This window comes from Petaurus breviceps, unplaced genomic scaffold (assembly GCF_028583685.1).
Source record: "Petaurus breviceps papuanus isolate PSGF00001 unplaced genomic scaffold, PetGlider_PUasm1.0 90723, whole genome shotgun sequence".
Lineage (NCBI taxonomy): Eukaryota > Metazoa > Chordata > Mammalia > Diprotodontia > Petauridae > Petaurus > Petaurus breviceps.
In genome coordinates this window covers 2,490,687-2,515,519 of record NW_027187323.1, presented here as the reverse complement: position 1 = coordinate 2,515,519, position 24,833 = coordinate 2,490,687, and the positions used below count along the sequence as shown (strand labels likewise).

The 24,833-nt window shown below is 37.1% G+C and overlaps 1 protein-coding gene across 1 annotated transcript in view; it reads left to right on the top strand.

The window, feature by feature from the left end:
- Positions 1-24,833, top strand: part of KIF5C (kinesin family member 5C) — a 195,233-nt gene that overhangs the window by 90,554 nt on the left and 79,846 nt on the right. The window contains exons 3-9 of the mRNA XM_069066766.1: positions 8,768-8,841; positions 14,559-14,663; positions 18,293-18,341; positions 18,811-18,866; positions 19,675-19,762; positions 21,475-21,599; positions 24,420-24,524. Of these exons, the coding sequence (XP_068922867.1) occupies positions 8,768-8,841; positions 14,559-14,663; positions 18,293-18,341; positions 18,811-18,866; positions 19,675-19,762; positions 21,475-21,599; positions 24,420-24,524 (602 nt within the window). The remainder of the gene's footprint in view (positions 1-8,767; positions 8,842-14,558; positions 14,664-18,292; positions 18,342-18,810; positions 18,867-19,674; positions 19,763-21,474; positions 21,600-24,419; positions 24,525-24,833) is intronic.

The following is a 24,833-nucleotide window of genomic DNA, read 5'->3' as shown; positions in this document are numbered from 1 at the left end:
CACATTAATATTGTGAGGTAGATGCCATAATTATCGCCATTTAAAATGTACAATTACCCCCACTTATTCTAAGAGGAAAGGGAGGCTCAGATAGTTTATGTGATTTGCCCAAGGTCACACAGCTGGTGAGTATTTCAGACAGAATGCATTAATTTTTTTTCTTCACTTCTGTGCTTGCTGTTACAGTAGTTTAAATACCTTCTTTGTCCTCTAGGAGCTGACATTCTGATTCGGGTTGGATGGCCTCCATTGGAAAGTCCCTCCTAATTATATCTGTAAAAGCAGCAAAAACAATAATAAAAATCATATTATACCCGCCATTCATTGAAGCTATTTAGGCCCCCTTTGTGTGCTTGGTCCTTCAGAAACCATTAGATGGCCATGGCCTTGATTATAATTACAGGCCCAATAATCACGAAATAATAGAACATTTTCCTTTTGCAAGAGAATGAAGTACTGAAAGAAATCTTTTACGCCATGAAAATCCTTATCCATTAGCTTGACTCTTTACTAGCACCAAACACTGCTTTATTCTACCTTGTTATCAGAGGAAGATTTCCTAACCAGTGGGGCATCTTTATGAGATTCTTATATTCTTTTTTATTTTTTGCATTAAGGCAGTGGAGGAAGTGGCTATATATTTCAGCATAAGAAATACAGGTTTAAATCTCAGGAAGCACTCTCTTTTGCTTTCTATTTTTATCTCTATCTCTCTCCCTTTCTATTCTCCCCTTCCTCCCTGAATGCTAGCTACAGGGAATTAAACACCACAATTTATTATAAATATGTAACAGCTGATATAGGTTGATTACTTAGTGTATTTGCCTTTCCTATCATGAAAATGGGTTATAGGCAAAAGTACCCAGAGAACCACCAGTGATAGTTTCTTATTTACATTTTCTCTTTTTCCTAAACCTTTTTAAAATGTCTTATTCATTCTAGAAAAGACTTTTTTCCTGTGCATACCCAGTTTTGTTTATCCAGGTTCCTGGAATAGCTGGGGACTAAATTCTTTGCAATATTTAATGGCCAGAATAAGAGGTGAAAAAGGCTATGAAAATTTATCTCAAGTCACAGGATTATTTCCTCAATTAATTTTTAGTTTTCAATTTTAACAACTCATCTGATATTTTTGATAACTTGTATAATAAATGGGAATTTTAAAATATTTTTGAGAAAAAAGTGCTATGAGTATAGTACTCTTATATTTCATAGAATTTATGGTTGGAAGGAAATAGTGATGATCTAATCGTGCCCCCTCCTTTTACAAGTTGGGAAATTGTGTCCTAGAAAGGTGAAGAGACTCTCCCAAGGTCACACGGATATTAAGTATCAGAGGTGGGATTTCAACTCAGGTCTTATGACTCCAGATCTTTGTATGACACCTGATGTTTGCTTATGATGTATATTAATACTCCCCCAAAATGGAGAGTGGCTGGATAGAACTAATTTTTTTTATCATAAAATGTCCTGAGGGTTGAGCCCAGTGTTTTTCTCTTAATATATAAAATGTGTTATCAACATGAATATTAGTTAATTGTATAATTGATGGGTTGGTTATCAAAGGGCTGCTTCTTTGTCTGGTGCCATCTAGTTCTAGAACTCTGTACCTAAAAAACAGTTGAGTTGGACCAGCCTTGCAGTTCAGTCTTTGACAACTACATAATTGCCATGTTTTCTTTGTGGGAGATTATTTCTTTGGCCAAATAGACAAGCAAGTCCTGTAGAAAGAGAACATTGGATGTGGGGAGGCCAGGGATGATAGTAAAGGTAGAGAAAAGAAAGGAAAAATATAGTTCTGGAATCCCAAGACTTTTACTTTGCAAAAATTGTAACTTTCCCAGTCATAGGTCAGAGCTCCCACAGCATTGTAGTTATTTTAATGTTGTGAAAAAAGCTTCTTCTTTCTTAATAGGGCTGCTCCCTTGAGTTTGTTGCTGTATTTTAGTTAGACTCTTTTATGAAAGCCCCATGCTTTTTTATTTGTTTTGGCAGAGCTGTTATTTTCTGTTCTATACCCAGCTTTTGAGCCTGCTAAGTGAACTAGCTTTGTAAACTTCCAAGGGCTCCAGCCTTGACAGGTCCCTTTACTGCCGGGGGCAGTATTGGCAGGACACCCTAGATCTGCGAGTCATTTACCATAGTGATTGTTTCACTGTGGAAGCTGGTGAGAGAGGAGGCAGCTGACCTCAAAGACAATGTTGGGTGGGCATGATTGCCTTCTCCCCATGTTCTCAGATGTTGTAACATTCTCTCCATAAGAGGGAAGACCCAGAACACAAAAACCAAGTCTTGGCCTCCCTTGTCTTACATTCAAGGCAAAGAATACTTAAATTTTATTTTCCTCCTTTCTTTTTTCCTCTTGGGAGCAATGGATTATCCTTCCTTCTTAAAACCATTGAGTTTTTAATGACTGCATTTATATTCCTCTGCAGTATTAAAGCTATTAAAGCTTAAAACTGGACACAAACTCTTGGGACATTTTTTATAGATAAATCTAGATATTTCATTTTCCTAAGTTCTTACATATATTCTATGTTCCAGCTTAATTATACTTATTTGGAGATTTTTAAAATTTATATATAATTTAAATTTTTTATTGATCATTCACCTCTATTAGGTTTTGAATTGAGGCAGTATGGTTAGGTTGATAACAAGCTGACTTCAGAGCCAGGAGACCTCAAGTTCAAGTTTTAATTCTGTATATCACTGGCAAGAAACTCAACCTCTTAGTGCTATGTATGACCTCCAAGATTTTAAGGTCCTGAGAAGTTATTGAACTGTATTGGTAGGAGTTTCCTCATAGGTAATTACCTATATCAATGAAATCATAGCTACAGTCTCTATCCTGTATCTATATCTTTATATATATATTCACAATAAATTCCCACTATATACCATTCTTTTCATAAGACTTCCTGTGTATCAAAAACTATTCTGCAAAATCAACTGATGAAATGAACTTGTTGGCAACCTCGTAGGCAACCTTTTAGCCCTCTAATCCCTCACTTCTATACTTAGGAAGAAAGAGTGTTTCATTGTCTCTTCATCAGACTGAGATTTATTGACATTTGAGTTAAGCTTCTGTTTAGTCTTATTTTTATTTACATTATAGTCATTGTTCATATTGTTTACCTGGTTCTGCTTTCTTTGGGTAGAATCGGTTCATTCAAATCTTCCACCGTTTTGCAGGATTCCTCATATCCATCACTTCTTATACCACAGCATTATCCCATTACATTTATATACCACAGTTTGCTCAATCATTGAACACCCACATTATCAGGGTTGGTCGGTTTTTGCTGCTGCAAAGAGTAATTACTTGAATATTGTCTTATTCATAGGACTGACCTTTCCTTATGTCTTTTGGCTTCCTTGCATATATATATATAGGAGTGAAATAACCCGAAAAGAATAAATAATTTAGTGACTTTTCTGATGGAATTCCAAGGGGTATTCTAAAATACCACTTCGACCAATTTATAATTCTTCTACCAGTATATTCAGTCTTTTTTCTTACTGCTCCCCAACATACCTTCATCTTTGCCAGTTTAATGGGCATGAGGCAAAAAAATTTTTAAAATTATTTAAATTTACATTTCTGTTATTAGTGATTGGTAACATTAAAAAAAACTTTAGATGTCCATTATTTGCATTTTATTGTTTAATTACTGTTTGTTATTTGACTTTTTATATACTAGGACATGACTCTTGATCATATGTGTGTGTGTGTGTGTATTTGCTTTTTTTTTTGGAGGGCAATTGAGGTTAAGTGACTTGCCCAAGGTCACACAGCTAGTAAGTGTTAAGTGTCTGAGGCCAGATTTGAACTTAGGCCCTCTTGACTCCAGGGCCGATGTTCTATTCATTGTACCACCTAGCCTCTCCTTGATCATACATTTTTAATGTTAATTCCCTATATCTGTTGTTCAAGTTCTCCTTGAGTCCATTGAATGGCTATTGCTTAGAAACCAGTCATCATATAGAGACTGCAGTTTATTTTACTCAGTGAAACATACTTTACCAGTAGTTGATGGACATGTATGTGTCTTAAAATTCAACTCACAATATTTATACATTATGTGAGATAAAGATTAAAAAATGGCCACTTGTTACAAAGTATCTGGTTATACAAAGAAAAATGATGTGCTTGTTAAAGAGAATATGCGTCACTAGTTATTTGGGAGATAGAGGAGAAAGGCATCCCTGTTGGTATAGCTATTTACACTAACCAAGAGGTACCTCATATCACTTGTAAGACAAGATAAAGAAGAGAATTGGATGAATGTATATTGAAATTCTTTGTAACAGTTAAGTTTTTTTTTATTGTAATTAGGGAGTAATTGTAGTTCATGTTGGAACATTATTAAACTAGTTATGCCAGTTCTTAACAGAATATTGTTAGCTCTTAAAAATAAACTTTTAACATATCTTGGATTTCAGATTTTCAGATAGTTGATGGAAATGGTTCCCCCCAGTTGGTTTACTCTCTTTTGTATTCTAGCTGCACTGATTTTGTTTATGAAAAGATTTTTAGAAAAAATCATATTATTGAAATTGTATGTTTTAGTGTTTAAGGTTATTGAATGTAAGAGCTGGAAAGAACATTAATAGTTTAATCCATGCATTTTATAGTCAGTCAGTTAATAAACTCTTATTAAGCACCTACTATGTGCCAGGCACTGAGCTAAGTGCTAGGGATAGGAAGGAAGACAAAAGACAATCCCTGTCCTCAAGGAACTTTTAACAGATAAAAAGAAGCTAGGAAGCAGAGGAGAGGGAAAGGGGAAGATGAAGTCTTGCATCCAGTGGGAAATTATGAGATGGCTATCCTGGGAGTCCTCCTTCAATGGAGGATCTGGGAGGAGCTCTTCTGATGTCCACCCTCCATCTTCTCCAATAAGAGAGAGGGAGTAGCCACAGTGGAGAGAGTGGTAGGGCAAGTGGTCTGGAAGTGGCAGTGGGAAGGAAGGAATATGCTGACTTCTCCCATCATGCCCCAGTCAGCTGATGAAGATGTGTTTTATGATTTCTTTCTACTCTATTTAGGAGTAGTACAAGATGAAGAGATCCTATTTCACTTTGGCAGACAGGTTTAATTTTGTAGATTATATAGTTTTAATTGAGAAATCAGTTCAGTAACCAAGCTATCTGACACTGTTAATACTCAAATTTTGTTGTGCTTACCGTATCAGTGTAGTTTATGCCTATCTCTAAAATCAATGTTTCCTGAAAAGAATGAAATGGGACTTAAAGTACAGTACAGAAATGGGATTTAAAGTACAGTACAGAAAGAGCCCTGGATTTAGAGTTAGGAGGCCCTTAATTTACTCCATCTGTTGTGCATACTCAGAGTTTACTCCTCCTACCTACACTGGCACTGATTGTTCAGAGGGATGTCCAGAGATCAACTTTCTACTACTTTTTCCCTTAGGGTTCTAAAGGACTCTGAAAGAGTGGAGGTAGTGGTGGTTTTCTTGTAATACATATCTTAAATTCCTGCTAGTGTGCTTCTCTGATAGTTATCAATTGTCAGATAGATTTAATTTTTAAGAAAAGTACATTTGCTAAGATGGTATAGTAAAAATAATTGCTATGAAGCATTCCCCCAGACTGTCCACCAACACATTAGAAATGTGGGCATAAGAGAGCACATGTGACCAAGTGTATCAGCAATGCCATATTCACAATGGCTATGGAGATTACAGATATGCTGATATAATTATCCATCACAAAATACGTCATGCTTGCCATATGGGGAAATAAACTAGAAAATTTATTAAGATACCAAAAGACTGAGTCCCAAAACCAGAAAGTGAAAGCCATCAGAGTAGTTATGACATTGGCACAGGTAGATAAAGTAGAAAGCACCCACATTTTCAAGCCTTTAAAACAGAACAGGCTACCTCAGGCAAAGGTCCTCCTCTCCCCACTCACAGCAACCACCCAGCGTCCGGGAAGTGCGCTCCCAGCAGCTCCGGCCCCTGGCAGTCCTCAGCAGGAGTCCTTAGCAGAAATTCTGGCTAACTCAAAAAGGGCTTTGCGCTGCCGATGCCTCTGCTGCTGCTGCCGCCGTCGCCACCACCACCAGCCACCACAGGAACTCTAGTTTTGGCTTCCGCTACCTCTTGCTCCGCTCCTTCCTGCTACGTCAGCAAGTCCAACAGGGCATGGAAGATCTTTAAATCCCATAACCCTTATACCAAGTGATAACTTATAGCTCTTGATTGCTAGGAATCCTTTTCTTTTTTTTATGAGGTATTCCTGAATCTCTCCTTAGACATAGTATATTTTTTCTCCTAGTCTCTTTGTAGAATCTTTAATTTGCCATTCCTCAATATCTTTGTTTTTGGCTCATATTATAGACGCTTGAATCAGTTCTTCCAGAGATTCTGAAATCCCGAGGCATTTATAGGAAGCCCCAAAATCCTCCAACCCTGAGAAATTTAAAAAGTTGTCCTTTAGTGAGGTGGGTGGGGAAAAGACCAAGTTCTCTCCGCTTCACCACCAAGCATTTCCTTCTCAGGGGCTTGGCTAGAAGGTTTCTACCACAAAACTTCCAGGTGCTTGAATCCTCTTCTTGATGATTTTACATACAACCCACAGGCCATGGAAAAGTCTCTCAGTCAAACCACACTTCCTATTGCTGCCCTTGAAATGTCTTTCATTGATTCAATGGAGATGCCCCAGCCTTGTTCACACCTTTGACTGATCAGTGGATATATGTTCTCACCCAATTAAGAGATCACAGTTAAGTGGATGAGGTGACTCATTGACCCCACTCCCCAATCCTTACAAATAAAATGAAAATGGATGAGGTGTCCTCTAAATGCTTTGAGTTTGGAATCCATGTTTTGCTTGTAATTTTCTAGAGCATTTTTATATCTGTATTTGTTATGATTTTCAGGTAGCCAAAGAAACTAAGATGAATCCACCAGTTTAGCTCCTGGTACATTGTGGGTATGCCAGTGTTTGTTGATTGGTTAAATGAATTGAGGAATCTGAAAGAAATTTACTCATAAACAAGTTAAAATTGTAAGAAAAATTGAATATAGGGCCCATGGCCCTAAATACTGGGTTTTTATAGGCTGCTATATTCACAATCATCAGATGAACTCTGGTAAGGATTGATAAGTGTAAAAATGTTACAGCCTGCTGTAAGCTCTTGTGTACAGTTAGGTTTGAACATTTCCCTCGTCCCCAAACCACATGGTTGTTAGATATATTTATTACCTGTAACTAGCAAGCCTTTGTGCCCTCTCTTTTCCTCCCCTCTCTCCATTGTCCCCTCTCCTTTCTCTTCTATACGCAGTTTCCCCACCATTACCTTCCTCTCCCCTCTCCCTTGCCCTTCCAATCGAAAAGTCTTGTTTTCTTTCCTGTCTCAGCTCAAACCCCATCAACCTGGACCAATAAGATGACTTTTAAAAAGGGAAATCTGAATCAGCATCATGAAATCATATCAAGCTCTCAGAGGCTTAAAAGCTATTTGGTCAACTAAATGGATTGAGCTGATTGCCTGCCTGATTGATTTCTTTCACCACAGAGCACACATCTCTCTGTCCCTGCCTTTGGCAAATTAAGACTTCCTCCCCATAGGCAAGGTTAGCTGGCATTAGAGAGACTAATTATGTTTCTTTTTACTTTCTGAGATATTTGTATGCATTCAAGAGTAACTGGGGAAAAGGACTACTAATATATTTTAATCACCTCTGCTGCTTTGAAACGTTTCCTACAGATAAACTCAGTTCTTTCAGGAAAAACATCCTCCTTCCATGTGCCTTTCCTTTTCCCTGTGTGAAATGGAAGAGGGCCTGCAATGTGTGTGGGTTTTCACAGTGAGTGACTTCATTGTATAATTTTTTAAAAAATCCTGATGCTAATGTGACTGGCTAGCTTGCTAGTACCGTCACGGAGGAAACAGGAGGTTTTCAAATGTAAGTCGGAGCTCCTTTTAGTCTCTCAGCCAGTGGTTGCCATGCTTCTTGTTTTATAGACCGAAATCTCTTGTTACCTCACCCCAGAAAGAATTCCATTCTTTGGAAGCTCTTGTGTGGACTTTCACAAGAGAATTCCCTAAGGATCTAACTGGGAGCTATATTCTAAACAGATTAAATCCCAGGAAAGAAATCCTATTCTGCCTGGTTCTCCAGAAATTCAAAGCACCTGTGACTTTATTTTTGGCTGATGTAATAACAATGTGTATGTGTGTGTATACATATATGTGTGTATATACATACAGCTTTATTATATTAGTATACATATATTTATCATATATGAAAATATATGATATATAAACAGCTTTATTATATTAGTATACATATCTTTATCATTTATGAAAAATATATGATATACACACACAGCTTTATTATATTGGTGTACATGTCTTTATCATATATGATAAATATATTATGGTTTACATACACACACATGCCACTCATTTGTAGAAAGGGCCTCAGAAGGTCTTTTAAAGTATCTTCCAAGCCTCTTGATCTTAGAGCTCTATGGAGAAAATACTTCCCAGTCCATTCTCATGAACTCCTCATTCTTTGATTCATCTTGCACTAATCTGAACCCATTTCCATTGTCCTTTGGTGTTCAGTAGAGAAGGAGAAGGCAGATCCTAATAGTTCTGACTCGTTTATTAAATGTTCTCTTGTGTTGAAAAGTTTGAGGATGCAATATATGTTAAACATGACATGAAATTTAACAAGTTACACCAAGTAAAGAAATAACTGGATTGGACATTTATTTTCTTTTTCTATAGATGTACTGGAAGGTTACAATGGGACTATTTTTGCATATGGACAGACCTCTTCAGGAAAAACCCATACCATGGAGGTAAGATCATAGCACTCATGATGAGGGTAGGTGTGGGAGGGACGAACATTTCACTTAGATAAAGAAATGGAATTGAAAGTTTCATTAAATCCTGAAGTGCAGATTTTTTCTCTGGGTTTTAAACAAACACAGCCTTTGGCTTTCTGGACCAAAGACAGAATCTGATTTTAGGATAGAGCTGCAGTCACTTACTCCATTTTAAAAAACTGTGATGTGGGGCGGCTAGGTTGACACAGTGAATAGAGCACCAGCCCTGGAGTCAGGAGGACCTGAGTTCAAATTCTTCCTCAGACACTTAACACTTACTAGCCCTGTGACCTTGGGTAAGTCACTTGACCCCAACTGCCCTCCAAAAAAAAAAGAAAAAGAAAAAACTGTGACGTAAAGGAATGAATACTAGATTTCAATGTCAGAAAATGTGGGTTCAAGTCAACTCCACCACTCAGCACCTAACTTTGGGCAGGTCATTTAATTTCTCCAAACCTCAGATTTTCTTCATCTGCATAATAAGATTAGCTTTTAAAAATGACCTAAAATGCCATACCACAGCAGCAGAAAGCTAACATGGTATGGTGTGGCATTTTTAGTGGCATGTTCAGTTCTTCGACTAACTTGTGTGATTTTCTTTTGTAAGTGATGATGGTCGGTATTTAGATGGTATTTCTCCATTTGAGTCTTCAATTGAGGGGGGGAGGTGTCAAGTGTTTAGATGGTATTTCCTCATTTAAATCCTAAATACCAGACATTTCTTCCTAGTTGTTTAGGGTGGGGATTGGGAGGGATGTCATTGGATAGTTTTCAGTTCTGTGTTTTAGACTCCAATACTAACAAAATTTGAGGGAATTTGGCTCACCAGGAGTGGCATCCGATTCAGCTTTCATGCCTAGGTTTTCTCATTTATAATCATCTCCTGAGAATATTGCTGAGCTAGGCCAGACTGCTCCAGAAGTGTTTTAGCTTGTGAGATGGAGATTTCAAAGTCCTTAAATGTTCAGTAGCCCATAAATGTTTCACTTAGACTATGGAGTATAAGAAGATACCTTATTCGTATGAATTATGGAAAGCAAATGAAATAATGAATGGAAATCATTTTGCAAAAATTTAAGTATAAATGTTAGCTATCATTCTCATGATCTTAATGATTATTATTACTTGATGAAGCACTTTTGACTTTTCTATTTTTTAATTGTGAAATAATCTAGTAGAATATTTAAACTGCAACTAATTCAGAGATCCCTATCCAAGCTAGAAACTTGTTTGAGAAAAATAATTGTAGAGTTTATATAGTATGAGGGGCAGCTTAGGTGACCTGAAGCCAAGAAGACTCATTTTCCTGAGTTCAAATTTGGTTTCAAACACTTACTAGCCGTGTGACCCTGGGCAAGTCACTTGACTATTTGCCTCAGTTTCCTCATCTGTAAAATGAGCTGGAGAAGGAAAGAAATAGCAAACCACTTCCATATCTTTGCCAAGACAACCCCCAATGGGGTCACAAAGAGTTTGGACACAACTGAAAGGATTAAACAGCAACAATATAGTGTGTCCTTCTACTATGGTCTTGTCATAGTACTTCCTTGTAACATGGAGGTGACTCTGGATTCTTGAAAGTGATGCCAATAAAATATAAACTCTGGTAGGTCTACCAAACTGGGAAGACTTCCTCATGGGATAATCACAGATCATTAGATTTGAAAGGAACCCTAGAGAATATCTAGTCTAAGAGATAGAAGATTATTCGTTTGCTTCCAGAGGAACAACCCAGCCAAGTTTGGAAAGTCATAGGTTGACGACCACAAGATGATGAATTTTTTTGTCCATAGCAACTCATGAAATCATCTTCTAAGGTATGGAAGGATTTTAATCTGTATTAGAGGAGGGGATATCCCTACCTCTGATTTTTTAATTTTGTCTTTACAGCAGCTCTATTGAATAGGTAGCATTAAATATAAGTATTACTATAGTAGATAGCAGATAGATTAGTACATAGATTGTGCATAGTACAAGTCTTACTATACTCCATTATACAGATGAAAAAACAGACTTGGAAAAGTTGTTACTTGAACTGTTACCAAACTGTGGAGTTTACTTAAACCTATATCTTTTGATATCTAAATCTAATATTCTTTCCTTTACTCATTTCTAAAAAGATGGAATAACTGACTATAGGTATAGCCTAAATTAAAATTCTGTCTTTTGTCCAGAGAGAATTTAAAATAGAATAAATAAATAAAAATAGAATTTAAAAGACCTTAAGTTCTTTGTGGGTAGAATCCCTTTGTAATCCACAGAACATAACTGAAGAGGATCCAAATCCGTACCATTTGCCTGCCAAAAATGAAAAGGAGGAGTTGGATTCTATTCTACCTCTAAATTTAAAAATCTGGACTCCAGGTTGTTCATTCCATCTCATGATTGCCTCTGTTGGTTTAAGGTTTGAATTAGAACAACTTTCATTTCAAGTGTGGCTTATGGAAAAATAGGCTGCTTATTTGATAGCTTGAAGGGGATTCCTGTAATGATGTGCTGCTGTTCCTCTTCAGCTCCCTTCCTGGGTATGGTCTAACCTACCCCCTTTCTGAGGGGTTAATCACTGGTGGTGTTCTCTAATTAAGTATTCTCTGCCTCCTGGGAAGCTACAGGATCAGCCCACACAGATGGTGGAATAGTGGAGTAATCCACTAACTTGGAATGTAATTAAATCAAAATATCTGCAGGGTTTATACCATTTTATGAACAGGATTTTAAAAAATCACTTATATTCAGTATTAGAAATACTTATTTTTGAAATGACTTTAGGGAGGGAGGTTAATTCCCTAAAAATGGTCAGAACTGTCACATGCAAATCAAGGTAATATTCAATTTTAATTCCTACCCTCTTTTGGTCTAACATCCTGTAATAATTCCATTACTTCCATTGAAGGGGGAAATGTATAAGCCTACATAAAATTAGAAAGATTAGCTCCTTAAGGTAGAGCATTTAAGGAAGATTTTCAGTAAAAGCATTAAACCCATGATATATTAGTGTTGTGCCTAACAGGACACATTAGTACATGGAGCTCATTCTCATAGGGAGGCAAGTCCACGGGTGCTTCTGCTAAAGGGGAAAAATAAGTAGTGTTATTCTTTTTCAGGGTATGACTTTGGATAAAATTTCCCACCCATCTGCCCCAAGCCCACCCCCCAGCCTAGATCTTACTTTTTCAAGGAGTTCTCTAGACCAGAATTTCTTAAACTGTGAGTTGTGACCCCATATGGTTTTGCTACCCACAGTTCAAGAAGTGCTGAAGGAATTTCAAGTGGAAAAAGTTTAAGAAACCCAGCTCTAGACTGATAGAGACATTGTATGTCATCACAGGGACATAAATCATCCTCCCTAGAGAACTAAATTAGCAAATCTCCAAATATATCCACTTTTGCCAGTCCCTTTTTGCTTGTCACACTATTAGGCTGTGAACCTCAACTTGTCAAATGCTTTTAATGAAGTACGTTGATTCTTGGATGAGTTGACTGGCTGTGCTATCTTCTCTTTGATGGTTTGAAACATTCTGTCCTACCTTGGAGATTGTGGGATGGAACTCAAGTTGGAACAAAGGAAGTTTTATTCTGTGGTAGTGGGAATAGGTGCTTTACTTTTCTTTATATACTACTAGACTCTCATGTCACTTTGGGAAAATGTGAGAAAAGCTTAAGGAAAACATACATTGTCAGCTCTCTTCCTCTTTTGGGAGAAATCAGATGCTAAAATGTTGTGCACTATTTTTTGTTAGTTTAAATCAGTTGGTTAATTTTTTCTGTGGTCTAGGATAAGTCTTTTTCCTCATTGACCCCTCAAAGTATTTTCGTGTTTCCTGGACTTTAAATTATTATCCAAATCTACTTGAACCAGCAAATACTTGTTGAGGAAGTGGGTTAATAACATTGATCATTTGATCAAACATCAAGCATTTATTAAATGCCTAGTATGTGTCAGACACTATGCTTTGCACTGGGGATACAAATATAGTGAAATAAATAGTCCCTACTGGAAAGAAGCTTACCTTCTAGTGAGAGAGACAGCAAGGAAATTTATAAATATATGAAGAGTAAGCATAAAGAGAATATAATTCAAAGTAGTTAAATACAGGGACAGCTAGGTGTCTCAGTGAATAGTGGTCCTAGAGTCAGGAGGACCTGACTTCTAATCTGGCCTCAGTTACTTGACACACTTACTAGTTGTGTGACCTTGGGCAAGTCACTTAACCCCAATTGCCTTGCCTTCCCCCCCTCCAAAAACAAAAACAAAAAACAAAGTAGTTAAATACAAAGGAGCATGAGAGAGAGGTTATCAGCCGTTAAATTAATGCTGGTATTGGTTTGGTGGCTGCTCTCTGGGTCTTGAATGTTATAAAAGGAACTGTGGCACCCACTTTAATGAATTACTGTGGGGCAAGAGGATGCCTCAAGGAAGCCAAATAGACCCTCTATCAAGTCATCACCAGGCATCTGTTAAGACTGTCCTATGTGCCAGGTACTATGCTAAGTGCTGCAGATACAAAGAAAGGCAAACAAACAAACAAAAATACTTCCTGCTCTCAAGGAGCTCACAGTCTAATGGGAGGAGACAACATGCAAACAACTATGCACAAACAAGATATATATATATATATATGATAAATTGGGAGGGAAGGTTCTAAGATTAGGGAAGACTGGGAAAAGCTTATTGCTTAAGGTGAGCATTTAGCTGAAATTGAAGAAATCCAGGGAAGTGAGGAAGGGGAGAGGAGGAGGAAGAGAGTTCCAGGCATTGGGGTCACCCAGTGAAAATAATCCTCTATTTACTAGAGTAGATGGGAGCAAAGGATTTCAAAGATTGTTCTTCCCACATAAGGTATGAAAGCCTTCCCAGTCTTGTTAGTGTAACAGGGTCCATCTCATGGTACAAGTGTGGAGAAGCGCCTGTGTTCTGGCCCTTTTCTGGAAGGTCACGTGTTTGTTCTGGCCCTTTGCTAAAGGACACATGATCATGGCTCCTGACTGGACCCTTGGTCTCCATGGGGTGGGGGGGGGGGGGGAAGGAGAAAAAGTAGCAAAAAAGGATTAGAGTCATGCCTTCTCCCCAAGCAAAACTGGTTACTCTGTAGCAAGGGAGACATAGGCCATGTCAAGTGCTTTTTTAAAGGATTTGAAAATCGTTGAAACTGTAATGTTTATTTCAGACAGTACAGAATGTTGGTGTGTATAAACATGTCAGTGATTGTTGGTTCTGATTTTTGCACTCTTGGAATAAGATATTTATTCCAAGGGTCCATAAATCATGTCAGTTTCTGAAACCCTTAAAATATTCTTTCCTGCTGCCTTTCCAAGACTAATATTTATATATAGAAGGTGTGTCTTTAAAGTAATGAATCTTATTTTTTTAATTAAAAATATAAAAACTTAAGCTTCCCAATGAGTCTTATCATGTTTAGTGACAAACATGCCCATTCTTTGTGGAAAATATTAATAATTCACTGAGTTATTCAATGTTACCTTTTGTATATATTCAATGTCAAACATATGCACCAGGCTAAATAGCCAGTCCTCTCTTAAGAGCTACAATGCATTGAAGGTATGTTTGAAGAAACCTCTGTACACATGCACACACCCACACACCCACATCTTCCCCCCTCCCCCCACTTCTATATACCATTCCAGGGCTTTCTAAATTTACCTGTTCCATATTGCTTTCATATCTTTAGGGGAAACTGCATGATCATCAACTTATGGGAATCATTCCAAGAATTGCACACGACATCTTTGATCACATTTACTCTATGGACGAAAACCTGGAGTTTCATATCAAGGTAAGTGCAGATGAAAATGCTCTTAGTTGGGTTCTGAGAAGGAAAACTCTGCCAGGGCTTTGATCTTTAGATGAGTTGTGAGACTCATCTACTGATTAAAGATCACAAATCTGTCTTTTATATTTTCAATGCAAGAAACGTGTCTATAAGTTATGTCAAGTGACTAGACCAAAGTCATTAAAAATGATTATTGGAGCAAGCTCTTTAGTTGTATCTCCATATACAAAATAGAGGGGGAAAAATAGACATTTGCATATTTAGGATAAAAATATGCAACTTAACTAGAGTTACCAGTTGAAAGCAAAACCAGTAGTTGTGACATTTTCTTTATGTTTGAACTAGAGTCATCTGGATGGTCACCTTAATTTGACTTTTCACCCTGTATAAATCTGTGCCTAGAATTTGTATTTGATTTAGGCTGCTGCCTTTTTGTCTTAACTATATAGTTGCGAAACCAAATTGAAGGAGAGCTCTTAGATATCTCTTCTTAGCCTCATACTTATTTTTATCCTGCTCACTTTCCCATGTTTCATTAAAACACAGTGGTAGCTGATTGTTCAATTATGGTTTATACCTGAAAGAAAAATATCTTTCCTCTATACCTCCCTTTGACCAAAATCCTGATAAGTATTTGATTCATTCCTTTCTGGGGTTCTTGGTGGCAGCAGGAAGTAGAAGCCTGTAACTTCATTTGAAGGGATTGAGATTTAGATGTCAAGTATATCTCAATGTTTTACTTAAATTTTTACTTAAATTTTCAAAATGCTGTCACAGTCCTTCCTTATTAATTCTAGGGCAAGATGTTGAACCAATTACTGCCTTTAAGAATCTTATTAAGATAAAAAAAAAGCCATGACAGGAAGAGAAGAATTTGTTTTAAGCACCATGGACTGAAATTTTAGATTTAGGATTTTTTTTTGCCTGGACAAATGTTGTATTCATTAGTTTTGAAACTGACTAGAATTACAGATGGCTAAAAGTGGATAAATTAGCTACTGGAGATTTATTTGAAGCATGCAAATATTAAAGGCTGACTACATGTTAGCAATTTCTTAGAGCAGAAGTGGAAGTTTGATTAATGTGTTGTTGACAGTTTCCCTCTTAAAATGAGAATTGAGCTTTCTCAATGTTGGTTTTGTGTGTTCCAGCTAATTACTAAAAGTAGCTATTGTGCACAGTAAAAACACTTAAATTAATGAATAGCAATCCTCTCTATATGCATTGTAAAGCATAATCATTTGCTAACTCTAGTGAGAGTCTCATACTTAGCTTTATATCCAGTGGTCTGTGAAAACATTGGCCAAACTTGGGTTCCTGAGATAAAATGGAAGACATGAAATTCAAACATAGCTATGAAAGTTTCAACCCATTGTAATTTGTGGACAGACTAAGTGACTTTAATGAAACTGAGAGAAGTTAATTAAATCTAACAAATGATTAGATTTGAACTTAAAAATCTAAACAGAATCCCAGTTAATGAAATTGTTAGTAATCTTTAGTCTGATCTTAATCTAGAACACATTTTCTGTGTTAATCATGAAAATAAGCCCATATACCCAGAATGTCAAAGACACAAGAAAAAGCCTAATGAAATTGGCAAAAGTCTGAATTAAAAAGAACGTATTCAACCTCTCCTCACGATTCCATTGTTTGACTTTCATGGGAATCTTTGACTAAATGTGAGTGAAAGAGAGGAAGGAAGAGAAGAGGCAGATAAGTGTGCTGTGGGAGAGAGAAACTATTGGAGGCAGAAAGAGTATAGAATTATAAAATTGGAGGAGTCCATTAAGATCATCTAGTCCAAACTCCCTTATTTGACAGATATGGAATCTAAGGCCCAGTGATTAGCCCAAGGTCATACATATGGCTATTGCAGAGCCAGAATGTCAACCCATGCCTTCTGATACCTAATCACATATTCTTTCCAGGAGAACATACTGCCTTTTAACCCCACCTGGATCTTCCAAGTCTAGTCATCATAACCTATGCCAAGTCTTTTCTAGTTCATTCCCCATACCTTCCATAAACTAACATTGATCACTTCACATACATACCCAATGACTATTCTTTTAGAACTACTACTACTCTCTTAGCATGGTGATAAGGGGTGAAGAGCATTGCTAAGTTAAGTAAGCAAGCATTTATTAAATGTTTACTATGTGTCAGACATTGTGTTAAGCCCTGGTGTTTCAGAAAAACAAAACAAAACAAATAGTTCTTCTCAAGAAAGTTATGCTCTAGAGTGGTAAACAACTCTTGTTGTATATAAAATATATAAAAGATACATATAGAGTAAATGGTCTACTAGTAACTTTAGAGAGGTAAAGCCAAAGAAGACTTAGAAGGCAGGAAGAGACCAGATTGTGAAGAGCTTGAAGTGCTAACAAATTAGTTTATATTTGATCCTAAAGGTAATAGGGAGCCCATGGAATTTATTGAGTTGGGGGAATAACATAGTCAAACACATACCTTAGGAAAGCATACAGTGGTTTGGAGGCTAGACTATGTGGAGAGATTCCTTGAGGCTGGGAGACAATTATAATAGTCCAGTTGAGTGGTACTGAGGACCTGAGATAAGGTGATTGCTGTGTGAATGAAGGGAAGGGAATGAAGAGAAGCTCTGGAGGTAAAAATGGTAAGATTTGGGAATTTCTTGGATATATGTGTCAAATGAGCATGAGGAGTTGAGGATTATATAGAACTTTTGCATTTGAGTGACTGGAACAATATTGGTCCTTGTCACAATAACTGGACCATTCAGAAGAGGACTGGGTTTGGAGAAAATATAAAAGGATCCATTTTAGATTTGGCGAGTTTGAGCTGCCTGTGGGTATCCAGTTGGAAATTTCTAATAGGCAGTTGGTGATTCAGGGTTGGAGCTAAAGAGAGAGACTAGAGCTGAATACATAGAGCTCAGCATCATTAGCATAGACATGACAACTGAACTGATGGGAACTGAGGTAATACTCCAAGTGTTAGAATATATATAGAAAAAAAGAGTCCAGGACAGAGCTCATAAAGGGATGCCCACAGTTAATGGTCGTGACACAAATTAAGGTCCAGTAAAGAAGACTGAAGAGGAATTCAGACTAGCCAGAAGAGGACCAACAGAGGAGCAGTGTCATGAAAACCCAGAAAGAAAGAGTACCCAAGGTACTCTTACCCAAGAGTGCCCAAGGTTGATAAGATAATCAGCACGTACCATGGGATCAATCTACTTCATTTCCTGTACTGAGTTTTTAGCAGGTTCTACTGATTTCTGAAAACTATTTGCACGAATGTTTTATATTATATATATATAGTCCAGAAATATGTTTTCAAGTGTACAAGGTTAGCATTAGCAGACATTTTGCTAACATGGGATACAAATATGAAATACAAATGTTTAGGGGAGTTGTATATAATAAATATATGTTTATAATAAAAAGCTCAATGTATAATCAGGTAATAGATCAATGGAGAAAATGGGTAGGCTTAGAAAAAAGAGAACTAGTTCAATCTGGTTAAGATTCTTTTCTCTAGTAATCCTACCATTCTTTAGATAACAATCTGTTTTAAAAGTAAGCTAATGGAACTTTTTTGTAGATGTGAAGTTTTTTCCATACCAAACTCTATTTGTTTTGAAATAGGTTTCCTATTTTGAGATCTACTTGGATAAAATAAGAGACTTACTTGATGGTGAGTAATCTGAATGCATGTCCTTTACTTCTATTGTAGCTAGAGAAGAGGGAAGGTAAAACAATCTGGATATGTTAAATGAAATAATTTAGATTTGCAAACAAATACCTAATTTAGGAATTTAGGTACTGTGGGGTTTTTTTTTTAGGTTACTTTGTTTCTTTCTGCCTCAAATTACTGTGAGTGATGTCTGAAAGAATCTTTGAGACACCAAATCCAGAGGTCTTTGGTTTTATTAAAAAACAAACCTGACTATATGTTCCTCAGGCAAGCTGCTCTGGCTTGTTATTCTTCATGAAACTTTTAGCAATTTGATCACTTCAGAGGTATGATGTTAAAAAGAGATTGGATTTGGTTAGTGTTCTGCTGTACTTGCTTCCAATTCTCCACCTCTTCCCAGCCCCAAATGATGGTTCTTTAATTCTTCTTTTCTTCTTTGCATTGCATGCTGTCATTCTTCTCCTGGTAGTGTCCAAGACAAACCTGGCTGTACATGAAGATAAAAACAGAGTCCCATATGTAAAGGTATGAGGAAAACATCATAGATCTAGATCTGGAAGGGACCTCAGATCCTATTTAATGCAAAGCCCTCCATTTACAGATAAGAAAACTGAGATCCAGAAAGACTCAGTGACTTTCTCAAAGTCACATGTTTGATTGGTGATGCAGTCTCTTTTCCTGGTCACTGCTAAAGCTATTTATGTAATATTTAAAGCTCCCTAAACATCTGTAAAATGTATATGAATTTTAAATTATTCTCCTTATTATTAATATTATTTTTAAAATATTAATTTTCTAAATTTTATCTCTCTTTTACCATTAGGTTTTACATATAGTTAAAAACTGTGAATTTGGTAGAATATCTAATAATGACATTTAAGAGGATATTGAAGGAATTACCCTTGCAGACCAGAAGAATTTTAGTATTGCAGTAATATCAACAGTGAATGTATCCCATAACTTGAGTTTGTCTAATTAAAGTTGAGTTGGTGGCTAAAAAGTTTCATTGTGATGAATGAAAAAGAAAAACCTGCTGCTTTTATCCTCCCTACCTCTTTAATTTTCTTCTTTTGATTTCCTGTCCCTCTGTCTTTGAGTTAATTGTACCCCCAAATCTAGTAAAAACTACACGCTTCTGTGATGGTTTATTCTTTGTTGAAGATTTGCTCAGACTTCTCTCTTACTGAAGAAAGTTGGCACTGGGCAAGGACAGGAAGTTGTATGAACCATATTGTTGCCTTACTGAATTACCTATCACTCAAGAAGATGTATGGGAAAGTGTTTGGATACTTTAGATGAAAACATTGTTATACCTGGATCAACTCTCTTCCAGGGGTGCACAGAGAGATTTGTCTCAAGCCCTGAAGAAGTTATGGATGTCATTGATGAAGGAAAAGCAAATCGCCATGTGGCTGTGACAAGTAAGTAGTGTGGATTCTATTTTAAAATATCCCTCAATTTCCTCACATAGATAATGGGGGTAGGAATTCCTACCTGACTGATAAAGTTGTTTCCAGATTCAAATGAGATTAAAATCATGGTGGTCCACATTTACACTGTGCTTGACAATTATTTCTTTGGTTACTATGGTAACCCAATGAGATAGGTCAATCAAGTTCCATTTCTTGTTAAATAGCTTGGAGTTAGTAACAGGGTTAGGATTCACACCCAGGACTTCTGACTCCACCATTTTCTCCAGTAGAGTCAAGCTGTCACCACAGTTGAAAAGTATTTTGAAAAAAGCATCCAATGATTCATCTATGATATAGCTCCAGTTTTCTTATCTAGCTTGTTTCAGGTGGTCCCATACACCCTTGACTATGGAACTGTCCAAAATATCAGTACCAATAATGAAGTCAGGCACAATTTAGTAGAAGAAAGAAGACCATGTTAACAGTTAACTACTGCTAAATTAACTGTCTCAGAATCTGACAGCCAGTAAGTAATTCCCTGGGATGAAGGTGACTTCTGACCTGCTGTTTAGCAGTCATATCCACAAGGTTATCTCTCAGTTCTGGGCACCATATTTTAAGAATGCCATATATAGTAAGCAAGAGAGTGTCTAAGTAGAAGGCAACCAGACTGGTGGAAAGACTGGAAAACATTCCATTTAAGGACTGAAGAAAATGGGGATTTTTAATCCAGAGAAAAGACAGTGAAGCATCATAGATGTCTCCAAATATTTGAAAGGTTATCAAGTGGAAGAGAGATTAGACTTATTTTGCTTTGCCTTAGAAGATAGATCTAGGAACAGTCAAGTTAGGAGTTAAGGTAAAAGTCAGCCAGCCTCAATGAAGCACCTTCTATGTTCCAGGCACTGTGCTAAGCTCTGGAGATACAAAGAAAAGCCAAAACTAGTTCTGCTCTCAAGGGGCTCACAGTGTCATGAAGGAGACAATATGTAAACAATCATGTACAAACATGATAAAACAGGGTAAACTGCAAATAATCCACAGAGGGAAGACTTTTTGAAGAAGGTGAGACTTTAGCAGATACTTGATGGAAGCTAGGAGACAGAGATGAGGAATGAGGCTGTTCCAAGCCAATGAAAATGCTCTGGAGTTGGGAGGTAGAAGTGTCTAGTGCCAGGAACAGGAAGGAAGCTTATGTCACTGGATTGGAGGGGAAGACTGAAAAGTTAGAAAGGGGTGAGGTTATGAAGGGCTTTAAGAGGTAAAAAAAAGTGCTCAAAGAGGAGATTTTATATTTGATCTTCTAGGTACTGGTCAGCCATTGGAGTTTATTGAACTGGAGTTTATTGATGGGAGCAGACTATGATATAAGGAAAAACTTAACTTCTGTTTTGATTTGTAGCTGAGAGAAGCAGAATTTCCTAATGGATAGAGTTAGCCTCTAAGTCAAGAAAACCTGAATTCAAGTCCCATAGGCAGGTCATTTAAGCTCTCAGTGCCCCAGACAATTCTCTGAGACCAGAAGCTGCAGAGCAAGTGCCCAGTTGCTTTGGTAGGAGGAGTTTTCTAATCAGGGAATCTCTATACCTTTGAAATCATAGGTCCAGTGCTGCCTTACTCATCCATGAAGATGACATCCACTATGCATTAAACTAGGAAATGCACATGTTATTAGCTTTGTGCTTTTTGCAATGCTATGAAATATTTTTTTTTCTTTTTAGACATGAATGAGCATAGCTCTAGGAGTCACAGCATCTTCCTGATCAATATTAAACAAGAGAATGTAGAGACTGAAAAAAAACTCAGTGGAAAGCTTTATTTGGTTGACTTGGCTGGGAGCGAAAAGGTAATTGGTTATTTCTATTTTCAATATTTTATTTGCCTCCACATACAAAATGACTCAGTGCCATACTAATTCCTGAGTTTAAAAAGTTTCCACAATCACAGGAGTTAGTCCAAGAAGTAATTCAATTTAACTGTTATTTTCCTGTGCTGCTTTCTGGTGCAGAGCCCTTCTTTCAATCTTTACAGAAAAAGTACTTGATGGCCTACACTGATTTAAACTTAGCAGGATCTAATGAGAATATTAGAAAACCCTCAGTCTGAAATAAACTGGAGAAGGAAGCAATGGGAATAAGGGGAAAGTCTGAAGAAAAAGTGAATCGAAGAGCAAGTAGAAGTTGACTACCAGAAAGAACAGTCCGTTTTGTTTTTAAAGCAATGCAAAAAAATTATTGCTATCTTTCACTTTAAGATGACATTTATTTCTTCATACATCCCCTAAACCTACCAAATGAGCTGCTCTTTGTAATGAAGAACAAACAGAAAAAGAAAGCTTTTGGGCAAAACCAACTAAGACACTTGACCACGTGTGATACTATATGCCATCTTCCACACCTATAGTTTTCCATGTCCACAAAGTGGCAGGATAAGAGGTACATTTGCATTTTGCTTTTAAAAACTTGATAGCTTGAAACCTTCTTGTTTGTTTCTGATTGGATTTTGTAAGGTGATGTTTGTATAGAAGCAAGCTTCCTTAATGGTAATGAAGAAAAAAGTTACCAGGCAGGGACTTGTTGATTTAATTAATGGACTGTAGAAATAACGGATCAGTGCTACTTTATTCCACCAAAATGATTAGCCAAGGAGAAGGGCATGGATGCTCAGCCTACTCTTCCTATGGTATGATCCCATCTACCTATGGGCCAGCATGCCTTGGGGATGTCATTTAGGGACCCTGTTGTCCTACCTCTCATTGCCCTCACTTGTACTTTAAGCAGAGCTATTTTCTGACAGTCTAATTAAGGAGCCATACAGATGGCTCCTTCCTCACCTTAACAGCTCTGATGAGAGATTCTGCTCCTTTGCATGCTGCTGATAATGATTACTGCTAACGATAAACATTTATGATGCATTTGAAATAAGTGTCTGGCCCCAGAGCTTCACATTCGTTCACATCTCTTTTTTTCCCCTTTGCCTCTAAAAGTGGCCAGGCACATATGAGAAGCTAATGAGAGGATATATTTGAAAGGACTTTGGAAAGAACTGTGTAAATGTAACATATCATTAGTGGCAAGAACTTTCTTTCTTAGGAGCATCAACTACTCTGTTCCTCCCATCTTCATACAAGACTACAATGAAACCATTCCAAGCAATGACTTAATTTTTATTTTTTAAGTAATATTTTATTTTCCCCAAATTACATGTAAAAACTGTTTTTAATAAATGTATATATTTTTAAAGTTTTGACTTTCAAATTCTATCCTTTCCTTCCTCCCCTCCCCTCTCCTTGAGACAGGTAAGCAATCTGTTATAGGTTATGCATGTGCAATCATGTAAATCACATTCTGTATTAGTCATTTGGTGGAAAAAAACAAATGAAAAAAAGGAGAAAGATAGACAGTGACAAATAATATGCTTCAAACTATTAGTATTCAGACACCATCATTTTTTTCTCTGGAGGTAGATAGCATTTTTCATCATAAGTCCTTTGGAATTATCTTTGATCATTGTATTGCTGAGAATAGCTAAGTCATTCAGAATTGATGATCATCATGTCACCACGCACAATACTTTCCTGGTTCTGCTCATTTCACTCTGTATCAGGTCATTTAACTCTTTAGGTTTTAATGACTTCATTTTTAAAGACCTTCCCTGGGAACCCACTATTTTTAAAAATAAAACTTTATTGTTATCTTTTGTCTTTTCATCACCCACATTTTCCCATCCTTTCCCATACAATAAAAAGAAGTCTTTCTTGATCAAATTTTTTAATTGCCATCATAGCTGGGGAGTTGATGACTTGTCGCTTAGATCCCAGCTGGTTACAATTTCCTGGAACAGTAAACCATCTTACATGAACTCCAGGTTATCTTTTCTGAAATGCTCCTTAAAATGCAGCATACCTATTATATGCTCCAGGAATAGAAATTGTTCAGTAATCATTGTGTGGCAATGAATGTATTCAGCACAGAGGGAGAACTGGACCTTCCTCTCTAAGAGCTCATATACTAAAAGAGAAAAAGAAAGCACACAATGTAATTCTGCTGAACTTGAAATTCCTTTTTCCCTCAAGGCTTTTTCCCCTCCCTTGGATGTTTTTTCCTATTCATTCTTTGTTATTTGCAGTGGGAAGAAATGGAGAAGGGGAGGAAAAACCTTGAACTCTCTAAGATTGTCTTTATAGCTGGAATTTTTGTCCTTATCAATTGCCTAGTTTTCTTAACCTCCTTATTTACAGCATAGAGTAATGAAAAAAAATCATTGGATCTGGATGCTCTGGGCCCTGAGGGTTGCTGCCTTCCCAGCTGTTGGAGAGTCTGAAGTGCACTAAGCCTGTGATGCCAAGTCTCTCAAGAGCCCTGCCTCTCCCTGGATGGAGAGAGTACCAGGGGATATATCCACACTGTTACAACTTGAAGCTTTTCAGCAGTTTTCCTGAAAACTAATTGAGGGGAAAATGAAAACAAGCTGGAACAAATCCCTAGTCACACTGAAGAAGTATGGTTTTTTGAAATGGCCTTTATTTTCCTAGGGAAAGAAATGAATTCCTTTTATTTTGACTCCAGGAGGATGCCTCTTGGCCTTTATGCTAATTTGCTTTCTTTCCCTACTCTCAAGTCTTTGTTGTCAGATGAGGCTCATTGGTTTTTCTCCTTTCTGGTAGGTCAGCAAAACCGGAGCAGAGGGAGCCGTTCTTGATGAAGCTAAAAATATCAATAAGTCTTTGTCTGCTCTGGGCAACGTGATCTCTGCCTTGGCAGAGGGAACAGTAAGTAATCCTTCCACATGCTATTAAATGGTAATGTAAGAAAGGCCTCATGGTAGTTGGCCACACACCTAGGAGATGAATTTGTTTTCCTATGCTAGGAGGGAACAAAGGAGATATTGGCTGTGAACTCTCTGCCATTATTGCACCATATTTTAGGATCTGTAAATGATGAATGTTAATTGCTTATGACCACAATGTTAGAATGATTTGGTGAAACTTGTCAGGGACCAAAGACAAGGGTCATAGATCAGAGATTTGAAACTAGGAGGGACCTTAGAAGCCATTGAGTCCAACACTACTGCCCAACCC